Below are 24,880 nucleotides of genomic sequence, written 5' to 3'. Positions count from 1 at the left end.
CTAAACAACTATTCTTTCAAGATAATAAAACTCCTCTCTAATCCCTTGAAACTCCTACGCCTCTTAAGACCATAAAGCTAAGCCGTCCAAATCCAGAAACCATAAAAAAAACTCGTCAAGATCCTATCCAGGATTTCACACCAGAAGACATAAAAACCAGAAAGCAGAAAAAGGAAACACAAAAGAATAAACCAAAAAGATATCTACAAGAGCAAAAGGAGGGGAGAAATTCTCTCAGGACTGGGATTAGGGAACCCATCCTTTTCCTGGACCCAACTTTTGTCCTCGTCCTCTTCCTTGTCTTTTTCCGTTATTGGTTGGTCTTCCTGCCGAGTCCCAAACACATCCCCTAAAGCCAGGAAGTCGGCTGATTCATCCCATGAACTGACCTCCTCCTCAGCTTGACATGTCGACAATTTCCCAGAAGGAATTACGTCAACCCTCTCTCTCTCGCCCTTTGCCGGGCTTCCCACTGCAATCTCCTTTCCTCTCTCTCTCTCTCCTGCTTAAAAAACAGTAGCTTGTATTTTAGGATACAGGTTCCTTTTACGTGTCTCGATCCAGTTGGAAGAAAGAACTATTCTATGTTTTTTCTGGCGTCGGCCTTGAATTGCTTCCAATCCTTCTTTAAGATTTCCATCTCAAGCTCCCTTGGAGTTGGGGGCCCTTCATAAAGTCTTCTCTCTTTAACTTTGGGTGATTTTTTAGTCATCTGTAAGTTCGTCCTACTCAATCTTCCTCTTCCCTTATTTTGTCATCTTCATTGCCTTTACGTGATGAGTTTGGGTTTTCCATGTGACTTAGAACTTCAAAAGGAAATTTCTTCTTCTTTTTCTTTCTTGTTTTCTTGCGACCCAGGAGCATCCTTTTAAAGATTGAAAGACCTCCATTAATGGCCCGAAGCGTCGGAGGCTTGAGGCAATGATTATATTTTTGGGATTGAACGCCACTTCTCAAAACTGAGACTTCCCCTTTACGGCAGCTATTCAAATTCTGCAGCTAGGAGACATGTTTCCTTCAGTATTGACGCATATCCTTCCTGGCCCTATTAATTTTCTTTATTATCTTTATGGGGCTCTCAGTGGGTTTCCTTGAGCCCATCAAAGGTCTTGATTGCGTGTTCTTTTCTTTCCAAGGTACGATACTGATAGCCTTCGAGTGTAAGACATTTATTCGAGGTATTAGTACGTTATGAAAATCCATTCGTTTAGATTTAACTGTTTTTCTTTTTTGACTCGATGTACTAGTCCCTGTTTTCTGCGATTTGATCCTTGATTGCACCAACGGCTCTTTTTCCTCCCTTCCTCCATTTACGGAAAAGCTTTTCCTTTGCTCTCGCGGAATGGTTTTTCTCTGGCTGTTGTCTGCCTTAACTGAGTTTATCTTCCTCTACTTTAGAGAAACTGGAAATGTCTTCGTTGATTACTGAGCACTGGTTATCATTGGCTATCATTCATTCTTCTACGTCCTCAGTACTTATTAAGAAGCTTCTTGAGCCTATCTTAAGGTGGATGAAGGGAATTTGATACTTCCATTCCGAGGACAATACATTTGCAGAAGCATAATTCATGCAATTTTCATGGTTTTTTTTTTTTTTTTTTAAGAATAAAAATGGTCATGGTTACTCGTCAATTGAACTTCGATTACCTGCCCAAATTGCTTCCCTAGAGCCTCAATTGTTGATGGGGTCCATGCATTTAGCGGGATATCATAGAATTTAATCCATCTGGCCTCCATGGTCGAGGTGAGCATTGCGTTCCAGGGTTTCAACGAAGAGAGGGAGTCACCGAGGGCGCTGCTTCCTCTATCAAGAATCCGATTTGCTTGGAGTTCCGACTCAAAGTTGAAAAGGACTAGTTGTGGAAAGGTTTTGATACTTGGGGCATATTCCAAAGTCTTTTAGCTAGGTGCAGATACGGGAGAAGTGGCTCAGAGGAGTTTTTGGTTGCCGAACGATATACTAGCACTAAACGATGAGCTTCTATGAGAAAGAACCCCTTTCGAAGATCCCCCTTTTGGACGGTTGACCTAGTTTCACGAAATTATGCTTCTCTTTTAGGTATCAAATACAGTTGAAGACTTGTTAGTTTGATTTATATGTCTTATGTTAGTTAAAGGTTCATTAGGAATTGTAAGCCACTTTAAATTGATTAACTTTATGTTCAAGTATAAAAGATTGAATAATGCCATCTCCATCAGCTTAAGCTTTTGGAGTAACTTGTTGTTTCACATGGTATCAGAGCCAAAGGTCCTGAGTTCAAAACTCACGGATAGCAAAAATCCAAATGCAATGGCCAAACCCAAAAGAGGGGTTACATGTGCCATGTGTAGGCCAACCCTAGAAAGAGGGGCTACACGTGAGGGGGAGTGAGATTAAATAACTCCATCTCCATCAGCTTAAGCTTTTGGAGTAATTGGTTGTTTCACACTTTAGTTTCTGTAGCAGTTCTCATTCATTTTCTAGTATGTATTTGCTCTAGGTTTTGTGAATGTTAAAGATGATTTTGCAGTTGCATGTTAATACTAATTTAGGAGGTATCTGAACTTCTCTGAAAAAGAGTCAACTTGAAGGATTCTTATTGACCTTCTTTGGAATGCATCCACCTGGGAGAGTATTTGTTCAACTTCTTTGGAAAGATTTCGCCTGTAGGATGACTCTTTGTTGAATTTCTTTGCAATTTCTCCCATAGGGAAATTCATTGTTAGAACTTGCAATGAGTTCATGGAGGAGGACTTCTCTTTGTGGTTCTCCATACTGCACGTTTTAGTGAAGGATCCTATTCAGGGGTCCATGGGATCAATTCATAATTCATATTAATTACTTTGAGAACAATGAACATGACCACACGAAGATTGATCGATATATTTTTTCACCTAGACTTGAGGAGCTCATATTACTTTTGTTAGAAGTATGTTTTAGTGTATGTAATGCCATAATGGCATTGTGGTCATTGCATGTTTTCTCTCTTAATATAAATACTTGAGTGAGGGGGAGAGTCCCTCAACTCATTCACATCTTCATCTCATTCTATCAGCATGGTATTAGAGCCCTAGGGTTAGTGTGCCCTAGGGACCTCCATTGAAGACCCATCCCCTCCACCTTCTATCTTCCCCAACCATGCCCTAGACCTCACCGTCCCCTTCCTTCTCCTCCCTCCCTCCCTCTCTCCCTCGGCAGCCCCTTCCTATCTCTCTCCCCCTCTCTCTCGCGTCTCACTCTCTCCCGCCTCTCGCACTCTTGGCCCTCACCCCCTCTCTCGGCCCTCACCCTCTCTCTCAGCACTCTCTCTCGCCTCACTCTCTCTCTCTCTCTCTGCCCTCACTCTCTCCCTCTCGGCTCTCTCTTTCTCTTCTTGGCCCCACTCTCTCTCACCTCTCCCCTATCGTTCGCCTCTCTCTCTCTCTCTCTCTCTCTCTCTCTCTCCACCTCCTTCACCTTCTAAACCTACCACCACGTCCTCCACCTCAAGCTCCCTCCACGGTTTATGTTCCTTTTCTCCGATGTGTGAATTGTGTTTTTGACCCAGCCTCATTCTCTTCACCTTCCTTTAGATGGTCCTCTTATGGCCTTTGCCATTATCTTTTCTCATCGGAGCCGTGGCATCATGTTGAGGTCCACTCTGTGACTTCCTTATCTTTTATTTTTTTCTTTCCCTTTCCGGTGTGGTGTGAGTCTCTCTTCGTCAGATGGATCCTCCGGTTATTTCGAACCTTCCTGCCAGCCCCTCGGCGGCTGACAGTGTTGCTGCTCCACCATCGGCTCCTTCTTCGAGCTATACTTCGACTGTTTACTCTCTCTAGTAGTCGTTTACTCAGATAACTTCAGAGCACCTCGACGGCTCCAATTATCTTGGCCGGTGTCGGGCTGTTGAGACATGTCTCCTTGTTCGGGGTAGGGTTTCTTTGATTTAGCGTGGTCCTCCCCTCTCCATTGACCCGACTTATGACCGGTGGCGCCAGCTTGACCGATGATGTACTTGGCGACGGCCAAGGATATTTGGGACAACATTCCTATTCTTTTCTCTGGGGTTGATATCCTCACTCGTATTTGCCTCACATATTGAGAGTGGATTCAATTTGAGCCTGGGATTTATCTCTCTCCACCCACTACTGCCGGTTTGTCTCCCTCTCTGCTAGCAGTTGGACGCCTTTATGCCCCTCAGTTCTGATTTGGCCATACCTGCTCGTCAGAGGGACCGGCTTAGAGCGGTCCATTATCTCGAGTCCTTGGGCCTGGAGTTTTTACCTTTTCGGCAGCAACTGATCGGCTTGGGCTCCCTCCCCTCTCTCACAGAGATTTACTCGTATGTCCAGCAGTGTCTTCCTGCCTGTTTGTCTACTACTCTTCCTAGTGACGGCTTGACCCTTGCTACATATGATGATGGGGATACCTCCATCCGTGGCTCTGGTTCCTTTGGTCGTGGTCGCGGCTGTCGAGGCCGTGGCCGTATTTTTTGCGGTGGTCGTGGTACTGGTGGCCGTGGACGCCCATTTTGCACTCATTGTCAGAGGTAGGGCCATCACCCTGAGCTCCGTTCATCCTGGGCCGCGCATCTCTCTGTTACTGACCCTCCTGAGGGCACATCAGCCACCTCTGCTCATGGCCTTACAGATGATCCTTTTCACTTCACATCAGCCACTTCTGCTCATGGCCTTCCAGATGATCCTTTTCACTTCACCAGAACAGATTATGAGGAGCTCTAGCGCCTTTGCCTTAACAGCTGCCCACCCACTGCGGGTGTTGCCTAGTCAGGTAGTTCGCCTGCTTCCTTCCTCACTAGCTCCATCACCTGGTTCATTGATTCTAGAGCATCCAACCATGTGACTGGTAACTCTTCATCCCCGTACCCCTTTTCAGTCATTCCCTTGTCATTCTCGTTCTGTTACTCTTGCCCATGGGACTAAAGCCCACATCTCTGGTATTGGTACTCTTTCACCCCATGAGGGTCTTACCCAAGGTTGCCAAGGCGGGAATCGAAAGCGGGAATCGAAGGCTCCTGGGATGGTTGGAAGCGGGAATCGTGGGTTTGCCAGAGATTCGACGGGGATTTGTCGGGGAATCGCTGAGAGTCGTGGGGAGTTGGGATTCGCATGGATTCGCCTTGGAATCGGGGTTTTCATAAATTGGGAATCGGGGTTCCCCAGAATCGGGGATTCGAATCGAATCACGATTCAGATTCGCGATTCGGGGATTCGTGAATCCCCAACTCCAGGTACGAATCCTGCTTCTCTGGTCTTACCTTATATTCGGTCTTGTGTGTTCCTACATCTTCATTTAACTTGTTATCTGTGAGTCAGCCTACTAAAGCCCTGAATTGCTCTGTCTCATTTTTCCTTTCTTACTGTCTGTTTCAGGATCTCTCGACTGGGGCGACGATTGGATTGGGTCGTGAGTTGGACGGCCTCTATCACCTTCAGTGCCATCCATCTCCCACCATTTTGCGTAGCTCCGTCGATGCCTATAAGTGGCATTGTCGTCTTGGTCATCCTTCTCTCCAGCGACTCCAGCAGACCTCCATTGTCTCCTCTACCCTACATCCATTTCAGTGCGAGTCCTGTGAACTTGGGAAACACCATCGTGTGTCGTTCCCTCCTAGGCTTGTTAGTAGAGCTTTGAGACCATTTGAGTTGGTCCATTTTGATGTATGGGGTCCTTCGAGGACCAAGTCATTTTTTGGATATACATATTTCATTATCTTTGTGGATGACTTTTCTCGAATGACATGGGTGTATTTACTTCAAAATCAATCTGAAGTCTTTACTGCCTTTCACACCTTTTATGCTGAAATTACTAATCAATATGACTTCCTTCTCAAGTGTTTGCGAACTGATATTGTGAGAGTATTTTTCCACGACAAATGGGTTTCAGGATTTCCTAGCCACTGATGACATCATTCATCAATCCTCTTGTGCATACACCTCTTAACAAAATGGTGTAGCCGAGAGGAAGTTGAGATGTCTTCCTGACATGGCTCGCAGATTACTCTTTCAGATGCATGTTCCTAAAGTGTATCGGACCGATGCCATTCTCACCTCCTGGTTCCTTGCTAACCGTCTTCCCTCTTCCGTACTAGGAAACCAATCTTCCTTCTTGGTCTTACAACCTCAGGGAGAACCCTTTCCTATTACTCCTCGGCTATTTGAGTGTGTTTGCTTTGTCCATAACCCGGGTCCAGGTGTGGACAAATTAGACTGACGTGCATCAATGTTTGTTTTCGTGGGGTACTCTCGTGCCCAGAATGGCTGCAAGCGTTGCAGTCATAAACTTAGTCGGATCTTTGTCTCCGTCGATGTCACCTTCTTCGAATCTGCCTCATAGTTTACTAGTTCTGTTCCTCCCACTACTAAGTCACCGGTTCTGCTTCCTCTTCCTGTCCTCCCTGACCAGATCGCTCCTCTGTCCCTCCCATTGCAGGATCAGTCAGTTTCCCCCAAGGTTGCCAGGGCGGGAGTCGAAAGCGGGAATCGAAGGCTCTGGGGATGGTTGGGAGCGGGAATCGTGGATTCGCCGGAGATTCGTCGGGAGTCGCTGGGGAGTTGGGATTCGTCGGGGATTCGCGGGGAATTGCCTGGGAATCACGGTTCTAAAAATTGGGAATCGGGGTTCCCATAAAGTGGGAATCGGGGTTCACATAAATTGGGAATTTGGGTTCCCAAAATTGGGAATTGAGGTTCCGACGAATTCGAACCCCGATTCCCAATTTTCGGGGATTCGAACCGATTCCCGAATCGGATCCGCATTCCACGGTATCGCGATTCCCCAGTCCAGGGAACGAATCGTGCTTCCTTGGTTTCCTCTCCTGCTCCTCTTCAGGTCTTTGCTCCCTTGCAGGTATATCAGCGCCGATCTCGACCTACAGCTCCTCAAGCTACTCCTCAAGCTACTCCTGAGCCCATATCGTCCCACCTATGGTTATAAATTAAACGTTTTGGCTGAAATATTTCGGTCGACCGAAACAAAATGTACATGAATTCATTTCTTTACAAGATTTAGACGAAATTTCATTGAAATGTCACCGAAATTTCACTGAAATGTCATCGGTTGAAATTTTGTTTTTAGCCTTTTTTACACAATTTCCATCTAAATTTAAAAAAAGTCCACCCAAATGTTATAATTCCGACAGAAATTTATTAAATATTCACCGAAATAGCCAAAATTTCCAGTCAAAATAGCCTAAATTTACTTCGAAATTAAAAAAAAACGAAATCATAATTATATTTTTACATGATTTCGGTCGAAATTTCTGCCCCAAACTGAAACGTTTCGGTTTCGGTGGTGACCGAAACAGACATCGAAACCGAAATTTAAAACCTTGGTCCCACCTGAGGTCCCGGCGTCCACTTCTCAGGTATTGCCTCCTTCATGTCATAGCCATTTAGATTCCCCTATTGTATCCCGTACACGCTCGCGTACTACGGCTCATCCGATCTCCTCTATGTCTCTTATGACCCATCTTGCACCTACATTTCACAGCTTTTTGTCATCATTGTCTTCTTTTTTCTTGCCTAAGTCCTTGCAGGAAGCTCTTGCTCACCCTAGGTGGCGTGCTGCTATGGATGATGAGATGACCGCCTTTTAGGCGAATCACACTTGGGATATAGGGACTCCTCCGCTGGGTACCCATCGTTTTGGTTCCAGGTGGATTTATGCCTTCAAATACCTTCCTGATGGGACGGTTGAGCATCTTAAAGCGAGGTTGGTTGCAAAAAGCTACACTCAGACTTATGGGATTGATTATACTGAGACATTTTCTCATGTTGCCAAAATTCCATCTGTGCGTGTCCTTTTCTCTTTGGCAATTAACTGTGGGTGGCCATTATACCAGCTTGACCTAATGTATGCTTTCCTCCATGGTGATTTTGTTGAGGAGGTGTTTAGGGAGCAACCTCCTAGTTCTGTTTCTCATGGGAAGTTGACCACCTCAGTTTATCGCCTTCGCAAGTCATTGTGTGGCCTAAAACAATCCCCCCAAGCTTGGCTTGGGAAATTTATTGATGCCCTCATGAGATATGGCATGAAGCAATGTGCGGTTGATTACTCAATGTTTAGTCACAAGCATGGTTTTAAATTTTGGCTTTAATCCAAAATTTCGGACTGAAATTTCGGATTTCAGTTTGGATCGAAAATTTTAAATTTCAGATTTCGGGTTTAATTTCGGCTGAAATTTGGTCATTTTTGCCTAAATGACCGAAATGTAAAAGAAAAAAATCGATTTCGGCAGGGTTCGAAACCGAACCTTGGTCACAAGTCAGATGCTGGCCATGTTCTCCTCATAGTGTATGTGGATGATATTATCATTACAATGAGTGACTCATGTGGCATACAAAGTTGAATAATTTTCTCCAAAAAGAATTCTATACAAAGGACTTGGTCGCCTCCGAAACTTTTGAAGGATTGATGTGTCCTACTCGGGTATTTCTCTCTCCCTATCACAGAGGAAATATGTGTTGGATCTCCTAGATAAGACTAGATCCTTAGGAATAAAACCAGCTTATGCTTCAATGGATTCAAATACAAAACTTCTTTCTAAAGTGAGTGATTTATTAGGGGACCCTGGTAGATCTAGAAGAATTGCTGGGAAGCTCATATCTCTCATTGTTACTCGCCCTATTACTTCATATGTAGTAACGGTTGTTAGTCAGTTCATGAGTCACCCTCGTACTTCACACTGGGCAGCCGTGATTCAGATTCTTCGATACTTGAAAAATGCTTGAGGAAAAGGGCTACTTTTCAAGAAACATAGCAATATGAAGTTGGAAGCCTTTTGTGATGCTGACTGGGCTTGGTCACCAACTGAAAGGAGATCTACTATTGGCTATTGCACTTTTGTTAGGGGTAACTTAGTGTCCCGACGCAGTAAGAAACAAAATGATGTTTCTAAGTATAGTGGTAAAGCAGAATACAAAGCTATGTCACATACCTGTAGTGAGCTTATCTGGCTGCGCTCTCTCCTATCTGAGATTGGATTCCCTTCACCTTCTCCAGCCCAGTTGTAATGTGACAAGAAAGCGGCTATCCACATTGCAAACAATCTGGTGTTTCATGAGCGTACCAAGCACATCGAGGCGGCCTATCATTTCATTCGTCACAGGATCCATCAGGTTGAATTATGCACTATCTTCACTCTATCAGCAGATCAGCTAGCTGATACCTTCACCAAACCCTTGAGCAAAGCTAAGTTCAATGGCATTTGTAACAAGTTAAGAATGCATAATATCTACATTCTAGCTTGAGGGGGAGTGTTAGAAGTATGTTTTTGTGCGTGTAATGCCATAAGTGCATAGTGGTCATTGTATGTTTCTCTAATTATTTCATAATCATTAATTCCATTCTTAGTATTTTTATTGGTATTGGTCCCAAGTATCCATATCGGTCCAGGTATATTGATATTTTTTCTAAGATAAAAATTTAGAGTTCTCCACTCAAAATATTTTGGGAAGGGGTTTTTATTAGGGTTGCAACTTGGGTCGGGTTTTACCCGACCCGCATCAACCCGACCCAAAGAATGCATGGGCCGGGTTTAAAGAGCGTGGGTCTTGGGTCGGGTATAAGATTTCAAAACCAGAGGTTTTTTCGGTTTGGGTCGGGTTTAGTAAGGAAAAACCTGAAAACCCGAGAAAATCTTGTTATTAGTTATATTTTTTATCCCGCATTCGTGAGTACCGGTTTAATGGCAGAAAAACCGAGAATCCAATGTTACTTTTTTACCGTCTTTTTATTATAAAATACTACAAAATATAGCCTAGAAAATTGGAAAGTTCCTTGTTCACGTGTCAAAATTACCATTTTCTCGCCTTTCCCAATTTCCCATAGACAAGTGGGGTCCACATGCATGAACAAGACTCCCATCGTTTCGATTTAGTCTCCTCTCCAAAACTCACTATTATGCACAGAAAGCCTTAGAAACATCTCTCTCTATCTCTCTCTCTCAATCTTCAGTTCGTTTTTTCTCCTAGTTCAAGCCCAGCGTAGATTAGGTCAATGCATACTGGCGCCACAAATGTGGCCATTCACTCGGGCTAGAAGGAGGTCTATAGATTCTCAGAGCTATTTTGGTTTATATTCTCAACTTCTGATAATTTAGAAAATCTGCTTCTATAGTGCAAACAATTCATAGAATGAAGATGAACAAAGATGGTCTGAAAATTGACTGGCCTGAAGACTCTGTTTTGAAGATCATCAAGCAAAGGCACAATCTATGAGTGGAGATGTGGAAGCTGTTTCCAACAGTTTTATCACTGGTATCTGGCATGTTATCGAAGGCTATCTAGCAGCCCTGAAAGGTGCTTATCACCGTGGACAATATGCAGGATGGACTCCAATACTTGTAGTTCTTTTGACCTCTATGCCCACTGGCTGAAATTCTATAAATCTCCCCACCCTTTGAGTTAATGGTATTTGTACAAAAAAAAAGAAAGATCATTGATATAACACAAAGGGTTGATATTCCTCTTCAAAAAAACAAAGGGTTGATATTGCCTCTTGCTAGACATTAATCAGTCTTTCATGAATCAGTCCTTGTCTCTGAACTTTGCAGGTATTACTCCTTGCCTTTGTTGTGTTGCTGTTGCAACTTTTACCAGCGATCCAATCTACAGCAGCAAGATAATCGGACTACCTTAGTGTATGGGGTATCATTTCTTCTTTACATTATGCTTTCATGGACATTGATTCTTGGCTTCAAGAATGCCTTTTTTTTTATTTCTAAATTTCTAGGATGCATGTATTGACTGTAGAAAAAACCGGCCCAGCCCGACCCGAAAAACTATCTCGGGTAGGGTCGGGTTTAGGAATCTCAGGTTTAAAAAAAAATAAACCCGACCCGACCCGAATCAGTTCATGCGTAGGGTACGGTTCACCCGACCCGCTCGACCCGAGTTGCAACCCTAGTTTTTATTGATAAAAAAGAAGAATATACTTCAACCGATATGCCCTTAGGCCTACGAGCCGAATCTTTTTTGTCTCTCAATAGCTGAGTAAGTAGTTCGTTTAGTTCCGTAGACTATTGTATTAGTAGGGCTCGCCTTTTATCTAATTCACCCGACCCGATAGTACCCATTTTGGGAATGTCCAGTGCCAAAGTCATTGAATGGGGAAGTCGCCAATCCCTAAAACGGACTTACAAAGTCTTCTTTTTGAAGATCCAAGAAATTCCAAGACCAAGGTAAGATTTTGTAATGTTTTTTGAATACTTGAGTGAGGGGGAGAGTCCCTCAACTCATTCACTTCTTCATCTCCTTCTCTCAACAAATTTTATCATATGAAACTTGATTAGTTTTGGTTTATTTCTATTTTTGGGATTTCTATCTGTCGGGCTGTTTACATCACCCAGGGCCCACATCACATTCCCCTCTTATTTCCGTTTGATCCCCTAGCTCACACAGCGGCCTACCCACACCCCTTATTCATTTTCTTAAGTCACTCATTATGGCCCACACATACCCTCACTTAAATCAATTAAGTGAGTTCTTTTTTCTCATTTTTTTTGAAAATGTTCTTTTATCTCATTGATGGACTTTAAGGTCAACCACTTAAAATCCAACCATCCCTTATAAAACCCCAACCCAGACACTAAAAACCCAATTATTGGAATCATGGAGCAGCCACATGCGCACACACACACACACACCACCACCACCCAGCTGCAAGGTGCTCTCCTATCTGTCTCTCTCCCACTAGCATTTTCTTTTTTCCCCCTCTCCTCTTCTTCCCTAGACCTTCCTCTCTTCTCTTTCCTCTCTTTCTTTGCCCTTCTTTCTCCTTTCTTTCCTCCACTTTCCGTCCTGTGCTTTTTTCTTCATCAGCCCTGCTGTCGGCAGGCAGTCCCCCCATTAATTTTCAGCCAACATCCTCAGTTACCATTCTCATCTTTTCTCCTTGCTTACCTCTTTTCCCTTTCCCTTGGTCTACCCAGCTGCTGTCGGCTAGCACTTCTCTCTAGCTGCACCTGACAACCATTATTTTCTTCTCCCTGCACTCTATGATCAGCAACTTTGCTGATCTGACCTCCCTTTTTTTGTGACAGCTGGCGGTTGTAGCTGCTGTCTTCCATCTCTGCTGTATACCAGCAAAACATCAGGTCCTATTCCCTTTCTTCCCCTCCGTCTCACATTTTCCATGCTGCTATCCCTGTAATTTCTGCCACTGCACCCTGCACTAGCTAGTGCAAGTGTGCAACTGCTGCTACAGCAGTTCACCCGCTTCCAAACCACCTTGCTGTTACAGCTAGTGCCCTTGCTGCCCTCCTTCCATTTCCATCCATTTATCTTGATTGTCTAGGATCGTCTTAATCTCTATTTAGGAGTCAGTTGTTTCTAGAACGTCGGGTCACACCATTTCATCCATGACTAATGGGGCCAATGCTACACATCAAGGTCCAGATTGAGCCCAGCCCGGATAGGCCTAGTAGTAGAACACGGAGGCCACGACGCCACATTGGATTTGCACTCCAACATGCTGGGTGATATTAGAGCTGCACTGACCCAGATCAGTGAGCATGTAGGGCTGGTACCTCCCAGATGCACTGTGACACCTAGTCCTACACTCCTACCACATCCACGTGTGCCAGGTGAGGTCGGTAGCCACGATTTAGGCCTTGACGACTCCTTTGAAGGCCGTTCAGATCCTGAAGATGAATGTCTATTTTATATATGTAAACTTAGTAGAATCAGTTTGTTCAAAACAATTCAAGATGGTGAAATATGAAGTTATTGATTCAAATGAACTCAGCCTTAATGCTTATCATTTTCTCATTAATTTTGTATCCTAATTATGCATTTTTGATTTGAATCAATAATTTCTGCATACAGTTTTCAAAGAATATGATTTTATTTTGTTTCTGTGCATAGGATAAGGTAACTCATGATGTGCTTTCTCACTTTCAGATTGTCGGGCATTCATTGGGTGGTGGTACTGCTGCACTCCTGACATATATTCTTCGAGAACGTAAAGAGTTCTCTTCAAGCACTTGTGTTGCATTTGCTCCAGGCACGTGCACTTTGAGTTGCGCTTTTATTTTGGTTTAAATGCTGTTAAAATGCTGATCTTAAGTGATGTCTCTTAAAATATTCTTTGTTCTAACCTTTCATTGCCAATCTAGCTGGAATTTGGAAGTTTTGCTTACAAAGCGGCACTTCATGTACTTTTCTTTAGGAAAATGATTCGAGGATGCCTAGGGAGGGCGGCACCCTATGGACTGCCACATCAGGGCCTGGAGGGGGTGGCAGTCCCTTGGATACCGCCCTCCCCACCGTCCTCTTAGCACTCCTCTTTCTTTTATGTATCAAATCTGGGTGTGAAGAACTTATTCCTGAATTTTCTTCTATCAAACCATTTGAAACAGAGCAATATCTTTGATCTTGTTAATTTCTTAAATGAGCTTTTAGAATAGATGCCATTCGAACTTTTAAGAACTTGTAATGTAGGTCTTGATGTTTATGTGGAAAAGTATCTATGCCTGTATTTAAGCATTAAAATAGCCAAATAGGATTCAAACTTTTTATATGCATGCTATAGGGTGTTAGCTTTTCCCATTTAAAAAAAGGGTGTTAGCTTTTACATTATTACATCAATGACGTGGAATATTGTTTATAGGAAGTTGCCGTTCAAAAAAAAAAAACTGGAATAGGAAGTTAATTGATGAAAACTTTAACTCTTGTTAAGAGACATCTATGTCTTCAAGTTTTGGTGAACAGTGGTTATCCGTTTTAATCACTAATTTGGTGATGGTATGCTCATGGGTTACTAGGGAGCTTATATTTATATTTCTAGATTTATGTTTAAAATGTGGCTGGCCTATTGTTTATGAAAACAACTTATAATGTATTGTCTTCTATAAAGTTCACATGTTGGGATTGTATGGCAACTTGCTTTCCCAAATTGAAGTCCAATCCTTAGTTACCGTAAACTTCCTAGTTGGATGGGAAGCTCGCTTTCCCGAAACTGGTTTCAAAAGCTAAGTTCTTCTCTCATCCCTAATTTAGGGGAAGTGCGCTTCCCAGACGCTTCCTACGTGTTTCCTCTTTATTAAGCGTATGCTTCCTATTGTGGTGATTGTATCTTCCTCAAAGAATATTTCCCCCTTTGATAATAATGCTAAGGAATGTACTTAAAAAAAGAATGCATTAAAACTTGAAAACTCACCTTAAGTTTCAAATCAAATTATGTCGATCGTTGTCCAAAAACTTAACATTAAATATACATGAACAAAACATGTGAAACTGTAAATTCTTAAAACTTGTAATTCTAATTAGTTTTGAAGTCTTCTTTTCTACTTGTAATCCTTACCTCTATGAACCCTTCATCCCTAACATACGACAATCCTACATTTTGTATGTACTTTCAATGAGGCTTCTTACAAGCCTCATATTGACTTTCAATGACGCTTTGTACATATTTTTTTCTTGACTTTCTTTAGAGCTTTTCACTTCCCGCATTTTCTCTTTCTAAACCCCTCGCTTCCTGCTTTCGCTTCCCGCTTCACTTCTCGCACTCGCTTCCTAGTCTTGGGAACTATGGTTCAATCCCGGCTTACCTACCAAAAAAAAACTTACATTCCCAAATCAAAATAAACATGATACACAATCATTCAAAAAAGAAATCCACGTATATAATTTTTTTTAAAGTTAAAATAAAATTAAAACAAATCCGTATATAATCAATGCAGCTAGAATTTTTAAAGATCCAAAGCTTCAAAATTAATTCATTAGTAGAATTCAACTCATCCAAATAAAAGTTCAACAATATGTTATAATAAAAATGAAATTAACTAATTAATCATGGCAATCATATCTCAATAGCAATCTATCAAACAAATCAAATCTACTAATTAAGGTCTAACTATAACCAAAAAGGAGTCTAATATGATATAGGGCTAATGAGTTAAGGTTGAGGGGAAAAGTAAAGGGTGATATGGGTTGTGGCTGAAAAGAAAAGAAATAATAGATTCGCACATGGATGGCTTACTAGGCCTCAAACATGGTCTTGCTGCAGGTGTTCTCCACGAGGGGGAAGAGGGATAGCTCAAAGTGATCCTTGAAACTAGATAGGGGTCACATATAACAGATACTCAAGCACAAAGTTTTTTCCTCTGGAAGGTTAGAATGTTTGGCATTCGATCGACTTTGATTTTACATTGCATCATTCCCTCTTGATTGGAAAGTCATTTTTGAGTTCAAAGACCCGAGATTTTCATATTCTTTTAAACTAATTTTGAGCACAAACGTTGCAAAATATCTTTTGCACCAATTTGTATTCTTGAAATGGAGATCCAATCTAATTTTAACGTGATTTCGTTTCTAGTTCTTACGCATTATTTTCTCATCATTCCGAGTTAATAACAACATCATCACATTTCCAATGCTGAGAAAACCTTCATCAAATTTTAGTTTCTTAGAAAGTTTCTACTCCATAAAATTCTCATGGTCATCGGAAAATTTTCTTGTGAAACACTAAAAGGATTTCTTATATTTGTTAATCTAAAAGTGGAAAAATATCTTGATGTAATCAGCTCAGATATGTATATGAAGAAGAGGAGAAGAAAACAGTAAACTGACAAGAAGAGAATACGGGGAAATAAGAAGTTGGGTGGTTTAAAGTAAACCCCGTACTTTTGTAGTCTGTCTCTACATTATTCAATCTTCGCTACCTACAAAAATTTCATTTTGCGATGGGCCCTATTATAATACATCATAAATATAACGGAAAAGATATCCTAATTCTTAACAGCCCCTCAAGCTTGAGCATGTATATCATCCATGCACAACTTGGAGTAGGGCGGCCCAGTGCACGAGGCTACCGCCATTGCGCGGGGTCTAGGGAGGGCTAGATGTACGCAGCCTTACCCCTGCTTTGCAGAGATGCTGTTTCCGTGATTCGAACCCCTGAGCACCAGGTCACAATGGAGCAACCTTACCGTTGCGCCAAGGCTCGCCCTCTCATGCACAACTTGGAGTCAATTATACTAAACTGGCTTCAACCATGAGGCTCCTCCGTAAGTATGTCTGCAACTGCAACTGATCTTTAGACCTCACTCATGAAATAAATATTAGCTTGCTAGTAAGCTTCTCATTTTCTAAGTGACAGCGACAACTTCAATATTTCTGGTTCTCTCATGGAACATTGAATTACTAGCTATTTAGCTGGCAGCTTGATTACCACAAATATTGTCATTAGCAAATTGATCTTACAAACCATCTCTTCTTCAAGAGTTTTCAACCACATCATCTCACATGCAGTTTGCAACATCTCACGTTGCTTAGCCTTTACACTTGAGCGTGCGACTACTCTTGTTTCTTGCTTTCCAAGCATGATTCCTTCCAACAAATGTATAGTCGAGTGTATGCCAAAGGGAGATCCTACTCAATTGGCGTAAGAAAAACTTTTCACTCATATTATTTTTCTTAAATATAATTCCTCGGCTTGGTGCTGCCTTTAGATGTCTCAGGACACGACGTACTGTACTCAAATGATCAACTATAGGAGCCTGTATAAGTCATGTACCAAATTTCGGTTTCCCTGAGTCATGAAACAAAAGGGAAGTGATATTTATGCCCCTTTTGATCACTAGGGACACCCAGCGCTAGTGTATCAATGAGTAAAGGGGGGCTAATGTACTTGACGTCAGAAAAATCCAGTGGGTTTGATTGCCCCGTACACTGGCGCTGGGTGTCCCTGGTGATCAAAAGGGGCGTAAATATCACTTCCCAAAACAAAATTACTTTGTATTCTACAAAGTATAAAATTTTGGTTTAAATTTTGGCAGTTTTGGTGCATTTCGGTTTTATTTCAGCCTTGCAAATTGAAGTTTTTGCAGAAACTTGGGAACATCTTAGTGTGATTTTATGTATCCTCTTCCTATCTTTTCCGTTTCCTGTACTGATCATCTCGGACATCGGGGTTCTTCCCTGGTTTCTTTTTAATAAGATTTATCACCATTCAAAAACATATTTTTATTAAAAAATAAAGAATATGAACTTTCAATAGAGTAAACAAAAGGTATGTGCAGATTTAGCTATAGTTATACATAAAATTAATAATATATTTTTTCAGTATTTGTTTTTTTCTTTCAAATTTTAGCAAAATTTTTAAAAATAATAAAGACATTTTTTACTATTTATTGTATTACGTGGTACTATACTGATATATGTTAAAAAATTATATTTATAAGAATTACATGGGAAATATGATGTTTATGTACCATGCATACATATTAAATGTAGTGTATGTATTTATTAGACATTCGTGACAAATAATGTCACTTGGTGTTCGATGTTCTTAAACCATTATTGTTGGTCGTCTTCTTATATGATGGTTTATACTTTGTAAGTGTGTATTTGTGCTAAATTTCATGTAATGAAATTAAAGAAAACAACAAAAGTAATGATTAATGTTCACAAATAGGGAGCAAACCTCTCAATACTTTAATTCAGAAAACATAATAATAGGATAACTAAGAATCCCTCAAAACATAATGTAGGTACTTTCAAAACAACTCCTAAAGCCACTTTTAATCTCAGTCCTTCACTATGGTCTAATTCTAGCCCTTCATGTTAACTCGAATTACCCTTTACTTAACTTCTACAACTCTAATTAAAAAACAAGGATTTTGGATCTGTTTATTATTTTAAAGTTTGAAATGGTGAAATCTTGAAAATTATGTGGACATAGAGATTTTAGGCCTCAAAGTGATATGGAAAAGGATAAGTTACTTCCAGTGGATACTTGGGCAAAAAGTTTTTCCCTCTGGAAGGTCAGTATGAATGGTGGAATCTTGAAAATTATGTGGAAGTAGAGATTTGAGGCCTAAAAGTGATATTTGAAAAAGGATAATTTGCTTAAAGTTGATTTTTACCACCTTGATGGGCCATTAGGGTCTTGGTGGTTGGATTGTATTTCCTCGCTTCTTTAATCTTGTCTTTGTAATTTGTGGGTGGATATTCTCAGTCTTATCCTTTTCTTTAATGAAATCTGTTACCATTCAAAAAAAATAAAAATGATAATTTGCTTAAAGTGGATACTTGAGCACAAAGTTATGCCCTCTGGAACGTAGGTATGTCTGAACTAGGCTTGACTTGAATTTTGCATTGCATCATTTCAGTTCATGGCCTGCGCTGATGCTATAACGGGAAGCAGTCTTTTCTTGTTTTAGAATGCATATTTTTATATATATATATATATATATATATTTTCGGCTCAGATCAAATGGCATTTCTACAATCTTGTCTATTTACTAGTGATATTTGGAATGGCAACCTTCCGCCACAATGCTAATACTATCTGTGCTTTATTTTTTTATTTTGGTAGACAGTGTGTTCTTTATTAAATGCTAATGATGTTGGCTTTCTGCAGCTGCCTGTATGACATGGGATTTAGCAGAATCAGGCAAACACTTCATTACCACTATCATCAATAGTTCGGATCTGGTCCCCACATTCTCAACTGCTTCTATTGATGATCTTCGTTCCGAGGTGCTGCAATTCTTTTCTTTCACTTTACGTTGCCATTGAAAATTTTCTCGACTGATTACTTGATCTACTTTAACTGATTAGGTAGAGTTACATGTAACATTTGCCTTTTGATTGCAGTATTAGGTTTCCTCCTACTAAGACTCTCTATTGTGTATATCCGAGTCATAAATCATAATGATGTAGGAGTACTGTTATAATCGTGGGGACCATCAGCTTAGGCCATATTTTAAATTGACTTAAGTAATAAGTCAGTCTTTTAATAACTTAAAGGGGTGGGGACCATCAACTTAAGTTATTACTTTGTAGTCTTTTAAGTTATTCATGTAAGAGGGCTTTGTCGGGTTGAGATATATTGTTTCAAGTTTGTGATTGCTTTTAGGGTTACTTTAGTATAAAAGGAGTTTATGGCTGTAATAGGCATCATTATTGGAGATTGAAGAAAACAAGGAAAAATGAGGTTCTGCATCCCATGCTAGTCGTATAGACAGCAAGCGCCATTTTGGTCTCTCTCTCTCTCGCTATTTTTCTTTGAATTTCCCCCCTTAATATGCTAGATCAGATCAGCTTGAATATGGTTCTTCACTTCTGCTATGTCGAGTTGGTCTCTGAGCCAATCTGAGCCGAAGTAGTTATTAGATTTGTGATGATCACCTGTGCCTGTGAGTTGAAAGGCAAAACCATGCCCCCCAAGGTGAGCTGCTGAAGATGTGAAGAATAATTGAACAACTCACTTGCGAGGTGTAGACTTTGCATCATAGGGGATTAGGGGTTGAACGGAAACTCGAATAGAGGGGTACTAGAAGGCCACTGTTACCCTTTGGAGATGGTGTTCTTGGTTCCCCCCTTCTCTCTCTCTCTCTCTCTCTCTCTCTCTCTCTCTCTCTCCACGCCCTTGTCCCAAAAATCTCTCAATATTTCCAATTGAGATGCCTCTCCCTCTTTCATCAATGCCCTTGTTCTGAAAATCTCTCCCTCTCTCTTCTCTCTCTCTCTCTCTCTCTCTCTCTCTCTCTCTCTCTCTCTCTCTCTCTCTCTCTCTCTCGCCCAAATCCTTCACCAGCATTTAACAATAAGACTTCTGGCCATTCTCACAAACCATGGTCAGGGTTTTTTTTTTCACCTGGTTAATGGCTATCCATTTTTGAGATTTTCCTTCGTAATAGCACTGCATTTGGGTCTTCCTATGATTGTTTTAGATGATTTGGAGAAAGGGTTGAGAATGGGTTGTCAGGTCCCTTTGCTTCACTGCTTCCTTTGGCGACCTATCAGACTCTAAAGGTATGGAAGAACTGCTTCGCCACGGGAAATCCTTCTCTATACAAGTTCCGATATGAGGTTTTTGAACAGAACTTCGATAGGTGAGAGGTGTAAGCACTTGAAGGACCTTCCTCCCTATTAGGAGACCTTTCCATATCTTTGACAAACTCCTCCTCTGTGCCGCTTCCAGTTAGTCCGATTTGAGAGCTGAAAAGTTGATCTTGGAATTCCTTTTTTTTTATAGGACCTTCAACCTCATCCTCGATGTCATTGACGATTTGAATGCAGATTTTCGCAAAACGACCTCGCGTAGCCATCTACCATAAGAAGGGTTGAGAATCTTAGGTTGGGTTTATTTTAGATGTTAATGGCTACGGATTTTAGAGAGATTTATTTTTTTTGGGGGAGGGGAGGTTATTGGCTACTCATTTTTTAGATTGATTTTTGGGGTTAATGTCTATGGGGTTGAGAATGCTCGGTTGGGTTCATCTTAGAGGAGACTTGCTAAAGTTTTTTTCATCCATTTATGGGGTTAATGGCTATAGGGTTGAGAATGTTCGGTTGCATAATCAATTGCACATTAAATAGAAGACTGGCTGAAGCTTTTTTCATCCATTTGAAGCTTTTTTCATTCATTTCTGCTAACCTACCTTTGAAAATAAAAATGCAGGGCTTTTTCTTCCATTGGCTGGGTTTGGAACCTTAATCCCTAATCTGGTTTCCGGGATTCCTGTTCTTAATATTTACCCAAACATAGAATCAGAATCACGATTCCGATTGACAGGGGGATAGGAATTGGAATGGAACACGGTCACAATTCCGATTCCGGCATCCCAAACGCATCCTAAGTGGAATTGCGGAAGACAACTCACCCTTGCCATGTACTTGTCACAATTTGGAGATATTAATATGCTTACAGCAAAACTTTGACAAACTTGTATAAACCCTCATGTTTCCTGTTAAACATTACAATAATTGTAAAGAGATGCAGGTACCAATATCAATGGTACCTACATGTCTGCATTGCATTCGTTATTTCAGTGTTTATGAAAGTGGAAGCGCGAGGCGAGGCATTCACCCCTCTTGTTATGTGAGGTGTAAGCCTCTCAAGTTTCCTGAATTCTAAAATTAGTAGTTTTTAAAAAATAAAGATAATTATCAAAATTTTCAGAATTTATACGGGCTTCATTTTCCAACCATCAGCCAACTAAGATTAGCGAATATAACCCATATATTGCATATGTTCGTGTGAAATTCCTTCTTTCTGCCATTTATCAATGACAATAGTACAGTGCACCATAACTGTGATACACTCCAAATACCAAAACAGCTCAACTTCAAAACAACTCAAACAAACACAAAAGATATGGAAAAAAAATCAAATTTTGTTGCAGAAATTGGTGGTGGGAAGGAAAATGATGAGGAAACATAGAAATAAAATTATCCCCTTCTTTTACTTTGAGAAACTTATAAATTCTTACTAGTATTCTATGCAGGTGATAGCATCATCGTGGTTGAATGATCTAAGAGATCAAGTTGAGCACACAAGAATCTTAAATGTTGTTTACCGCTCTGCATCTGCTTTAGGATCTCGTCTTCCATCCATAGCTAATGCTAGAGCAAGAGTTGCAGGTGCAGGTGCACTTCTTCGACCTGTCTCAAGCAGTACTCAGGTAAAATCCAGTAAACCATTGATGTGACTGTAATGCTATGTGCAAAAACTAGGATTGTTATTTTTTCTGATAAAACATTTTTATGCTATGGAAGTTACCATGAAAGTTCCATAATGTATTTCAATTCGGATAACTGACCGTCTTATTGTATGGTGAATGACCATGTAGTGGGGAGCTATTTTAGGTGACCATGTGAGTTCCATCATCTAAATTCTTTGTTGAATTGAAAGTTTCCTCACTTTAGGGATTCATACCATTTGTTAGAAATCTGCTAGTTGAACATCCCTTACCTGTGGAACAACTTGTTTGACCTGGTGCCACTAACTGTTGTCTTGCCACTGGTTCCTACAACAGTTATTTAAGATGGTGTTAACTTAAAATGAAAATACATCATAATACCATTTATGGCTGAATTCGATGCTGTTTACAATTGAAATTCATTTTAATTGCATGCTTATTGTTGTCAGTTGTACTAGACATTTGAATAAATTGCAATTTGTTTGAAAACCTCATGCTTCAATAAAAAAATCATTATTTATTGAAGATTTTTATGAATTTTTCAGTACTCTTGAGGGCTCTTCAATAAAGACAGTGAAAAATAGCTCATCATTCATGATTTTTTCAAATTCTAGCCAAATTTGGTGACTATGGAAGCAAAATTTCCGCTCTTGTATAAAATATCCATAACAAATCAGTGTCCGGAACTTCAAAATTAGGTGTAAAATCCATACTCGGGTCATATCCATGGCATACCACGTAATATTCCAGAAGCATAATTTATGACATAGGAAGATAAAACATCTGGTTTGACTTACAATCTTACATACTGGACCTAAAACCAATGTTAGGTTACTTACTCATCTTTGGTCGCCCCAATTTGTTTTTTTATTGAAAAAATTGTGGTTAATCTGAATATCTCACCATTATTTTGAATATCATAAACCAAACATAATGCTTTTGATCGTATGGAGAAAGATAACCAACCAACGTTGGGGGACACCATCGTCTGGAGAGAGATAACCAGCCAACGATTGGGGGGACACCATCGCCTGGAGAGACAACCGACCGAAGATGGTAGACATCACGTCGTCCGGAGAGACATGGTTGACAGGGGACATCGTCGCCTGGAGATATAACCGACCAAAGATGGGGGACAACGTCATCCGGAGAGACATGATTGACGGGGTACATCGTCGTCTTGAGACAAGTCCGACGGCAGCAGGTCGCCTGAAGAGATAACCAACCAACGACAGGTAGGGGTGTTCATTTGGTTATAACCGAACCGAATAGACCGAAATTTGATAACCGAACCAAAATTTCTAAAAACTGAACCGAAACCGAACCGATTAAAAATTCGGTTATAACCGAATAGTGGGTGAAAAAGAGGGGAAAAGCAAAATCTCGGTTTGGATCGGAGGGCTAGGATCATCCTATCGAAATGATTTTTGAGCACAACCTAATTAAGTTGTGATCAATCAAATGGACGGTTTTGATCATCCTACAGAGTGCCCATATAGCACTTTCTTTTGAAAAAATAATGGTTTTTATCATAATTTCGGTTATTCAGTTAACCGATTTTTTTTTTGAGATAACCGAAACCGAATAACCAAATTTCCAAAAAAAAAACCCGAAACCGAACCGAAAAGTAAAAAAACCGAACCGAATCAACCAAACCAATTTGGTTATAACCGAATAATGAACACCCCTAATGACAGGGGGGCACCGTCGTCTGAAGACAAGGCCGACGACAGCTTGTCGCATGAAGAGATAATGTCTATAGCCACGCGAACGACTGGGCATATAGCCGGACAATAAGCAGTGTATTGCAACGCAAACCACGATGAATGAGTAAAAACTACGCCAAGAACAGGAAGAAGAAACCAACGAATAATGCGAAGAATTTACAATACAAAGAAGAAACTGAACGACCAAACAATGATGAAATACATCAGCTAGAGAAGACAACACGACAGACGAGGAAGAACAACCACCAACCAACCACAACAAGAATACAAGCACCAACCAACCACACCAAGGAGGATGAAGAACATAAAGGAATCACCAACAACACTCCCCCTTGGGCGAGACTACATGAGACCGGAGATGACAACAAGACAACACTAAGGAAAAAAGACAGCACGAAGAACTACATGACAACACTCCCCCTCAAGTTGAGGCCAAAGGCCTTCAATTTGCAACCAAAAGAGAAGACCGCAAGGCACAAAATCCCACTCAGACATTTTATCAAATACTTGGGGTGTACCTTGGAGATTAAGACAAAGGCCATATAAATATAGAAAATAGAAAATAAGGGATTTGGGGTGGAGATTTAGGGATGGAAAGGGTTTTGGGGAGGGAATAAAGGGAGGAAGACACGCCAACAAGGGATTTACAGTAACCCAAAATGGTTTTTGGGAGATTTCGGCTACCCAGAAGGGAATATGAGATTTTTTTTGTGTGTTTTTGTTTCATTTTGGGTTTACGGCGCAGCTGTGGGATGAGAAGGGTTTTTGCACAAAATAGAGAGATACGAGAGAGTAAGAATGAAAGAGAGATTTCGAAAAGGGCGATGGAAGGTTTTTTCTCTGTTTGACGTAGTGCGCAATGCACAAGATTGTGCAAGATTGCGCAAAGTGGATAAGGAGGAAGAGAGGGTGATTACGGCAACACATAGAGATTAACGGAGAGATATTTGAGGGATTTGTGGGGAATGAAAGAAATCATGGGGATTACAACAAGATATTACGGCAAAGCCGTATGGGTTGGCATTGGCGTCAAAGTGAGATTCGAAATAGAGGAAGTTTTGCAGAGATGGAGATGTGGAACTCTTCTTTCTTTCCTTCTTTCCTTCTTTCCCTAGGACCTTTTCTCTGATATCATGTTAGAAATGAGGCTAGAATTAGGGAGGAAGAAGAAGAGGAATGGAGATATGGAGTGTCTCCACTAAGGGCTCTCTCATATACATGATGTATAGATAGGCTCAGCTAGGGCAACATGTGTACAAAGACTCTATTACCCTCTTAACATACAGGTAATGCCTAAACTACTCTTCCACATTATTCAACATCTCTTTCTAGTTTACTATTTGTCTTTATTTAGCTAATAAAATCCTAGTTGGTGTTACGGAAGATCTTTTTTTAACGAAGAAACAAATTGTTTAGGATCTAAGGGATACAACTATTAAAAAAAAAAAAAGGATATAAGGAATACCAAGTAGGGCGATGATATTTTCACTCCTCCTGCATTACGCGCACGCTCCCCTATAGCATGATTTGACTTGAAAAGTGGGCAACTTTAACGCTTTTTGACGTCAAATCACGTTATAAGGGGAGCATGCAAGTAATGCAGGGGGAGTGGAAATATCATCTCCTTACCAAGTATGGTTTTGATTGTCTGTAAACTGTAGCATTCTATGGTATGACCGACCATCATTGCCCCATGTGCTAGTGTCGACGAGACTTCTCTTAATGGCTGATTTTTTT

General features: G+C 40.8%; 1 protein-coding gene across 1 annotated transcript in view; it reads left to right on the top strand.

The window, feature by feature from the left end:
* The window catches only part of LOC143848149 (lipase class 3 family protein), a 37,062-nt gene that overhangs the window by 2,798 nt on the left and 9,384 nt on the right, over window positions 1-24,880 (top strand). Inside the window, exons 4-6 of the mRNA XM_077357034.1 lie at window positions 12,886-12,988; window positions 18,350-18,468; window positions 21,222-21,398. Of these exons, the coding sequence (XP_077213149.1) occupies window positions 12,886-12,988; window positions 18,350-18,468; window positions 21,222-21,398 (399 nt within the window). The remainder of the gene's footprint in view (window positions 1-12,885; window positions 12,989-18,349; window positions 18,469-21,221; window positions 21,399-24,880) is intronic.

This window comes from Tasmannia lanceolata, unplaced genomic scaffold (assembly GCF_043159265.1).
Source record: "Tasmannia lanceolata isolate RefF3 unplaced genomic scaffold, GAP_Taslan_0.1 ptg000002l, whole genome shotgun sequence".
Lineage (NCBI taxonomy): Eukaryota > Viridiplantae > Streptophyta > Magnoliopsida > Canellales > Winteraceae > Tasmannia > Tasmannia lanceolata.
This window is presented reverse-complemented; position numbering and strand designations above follow the sequence as displayed.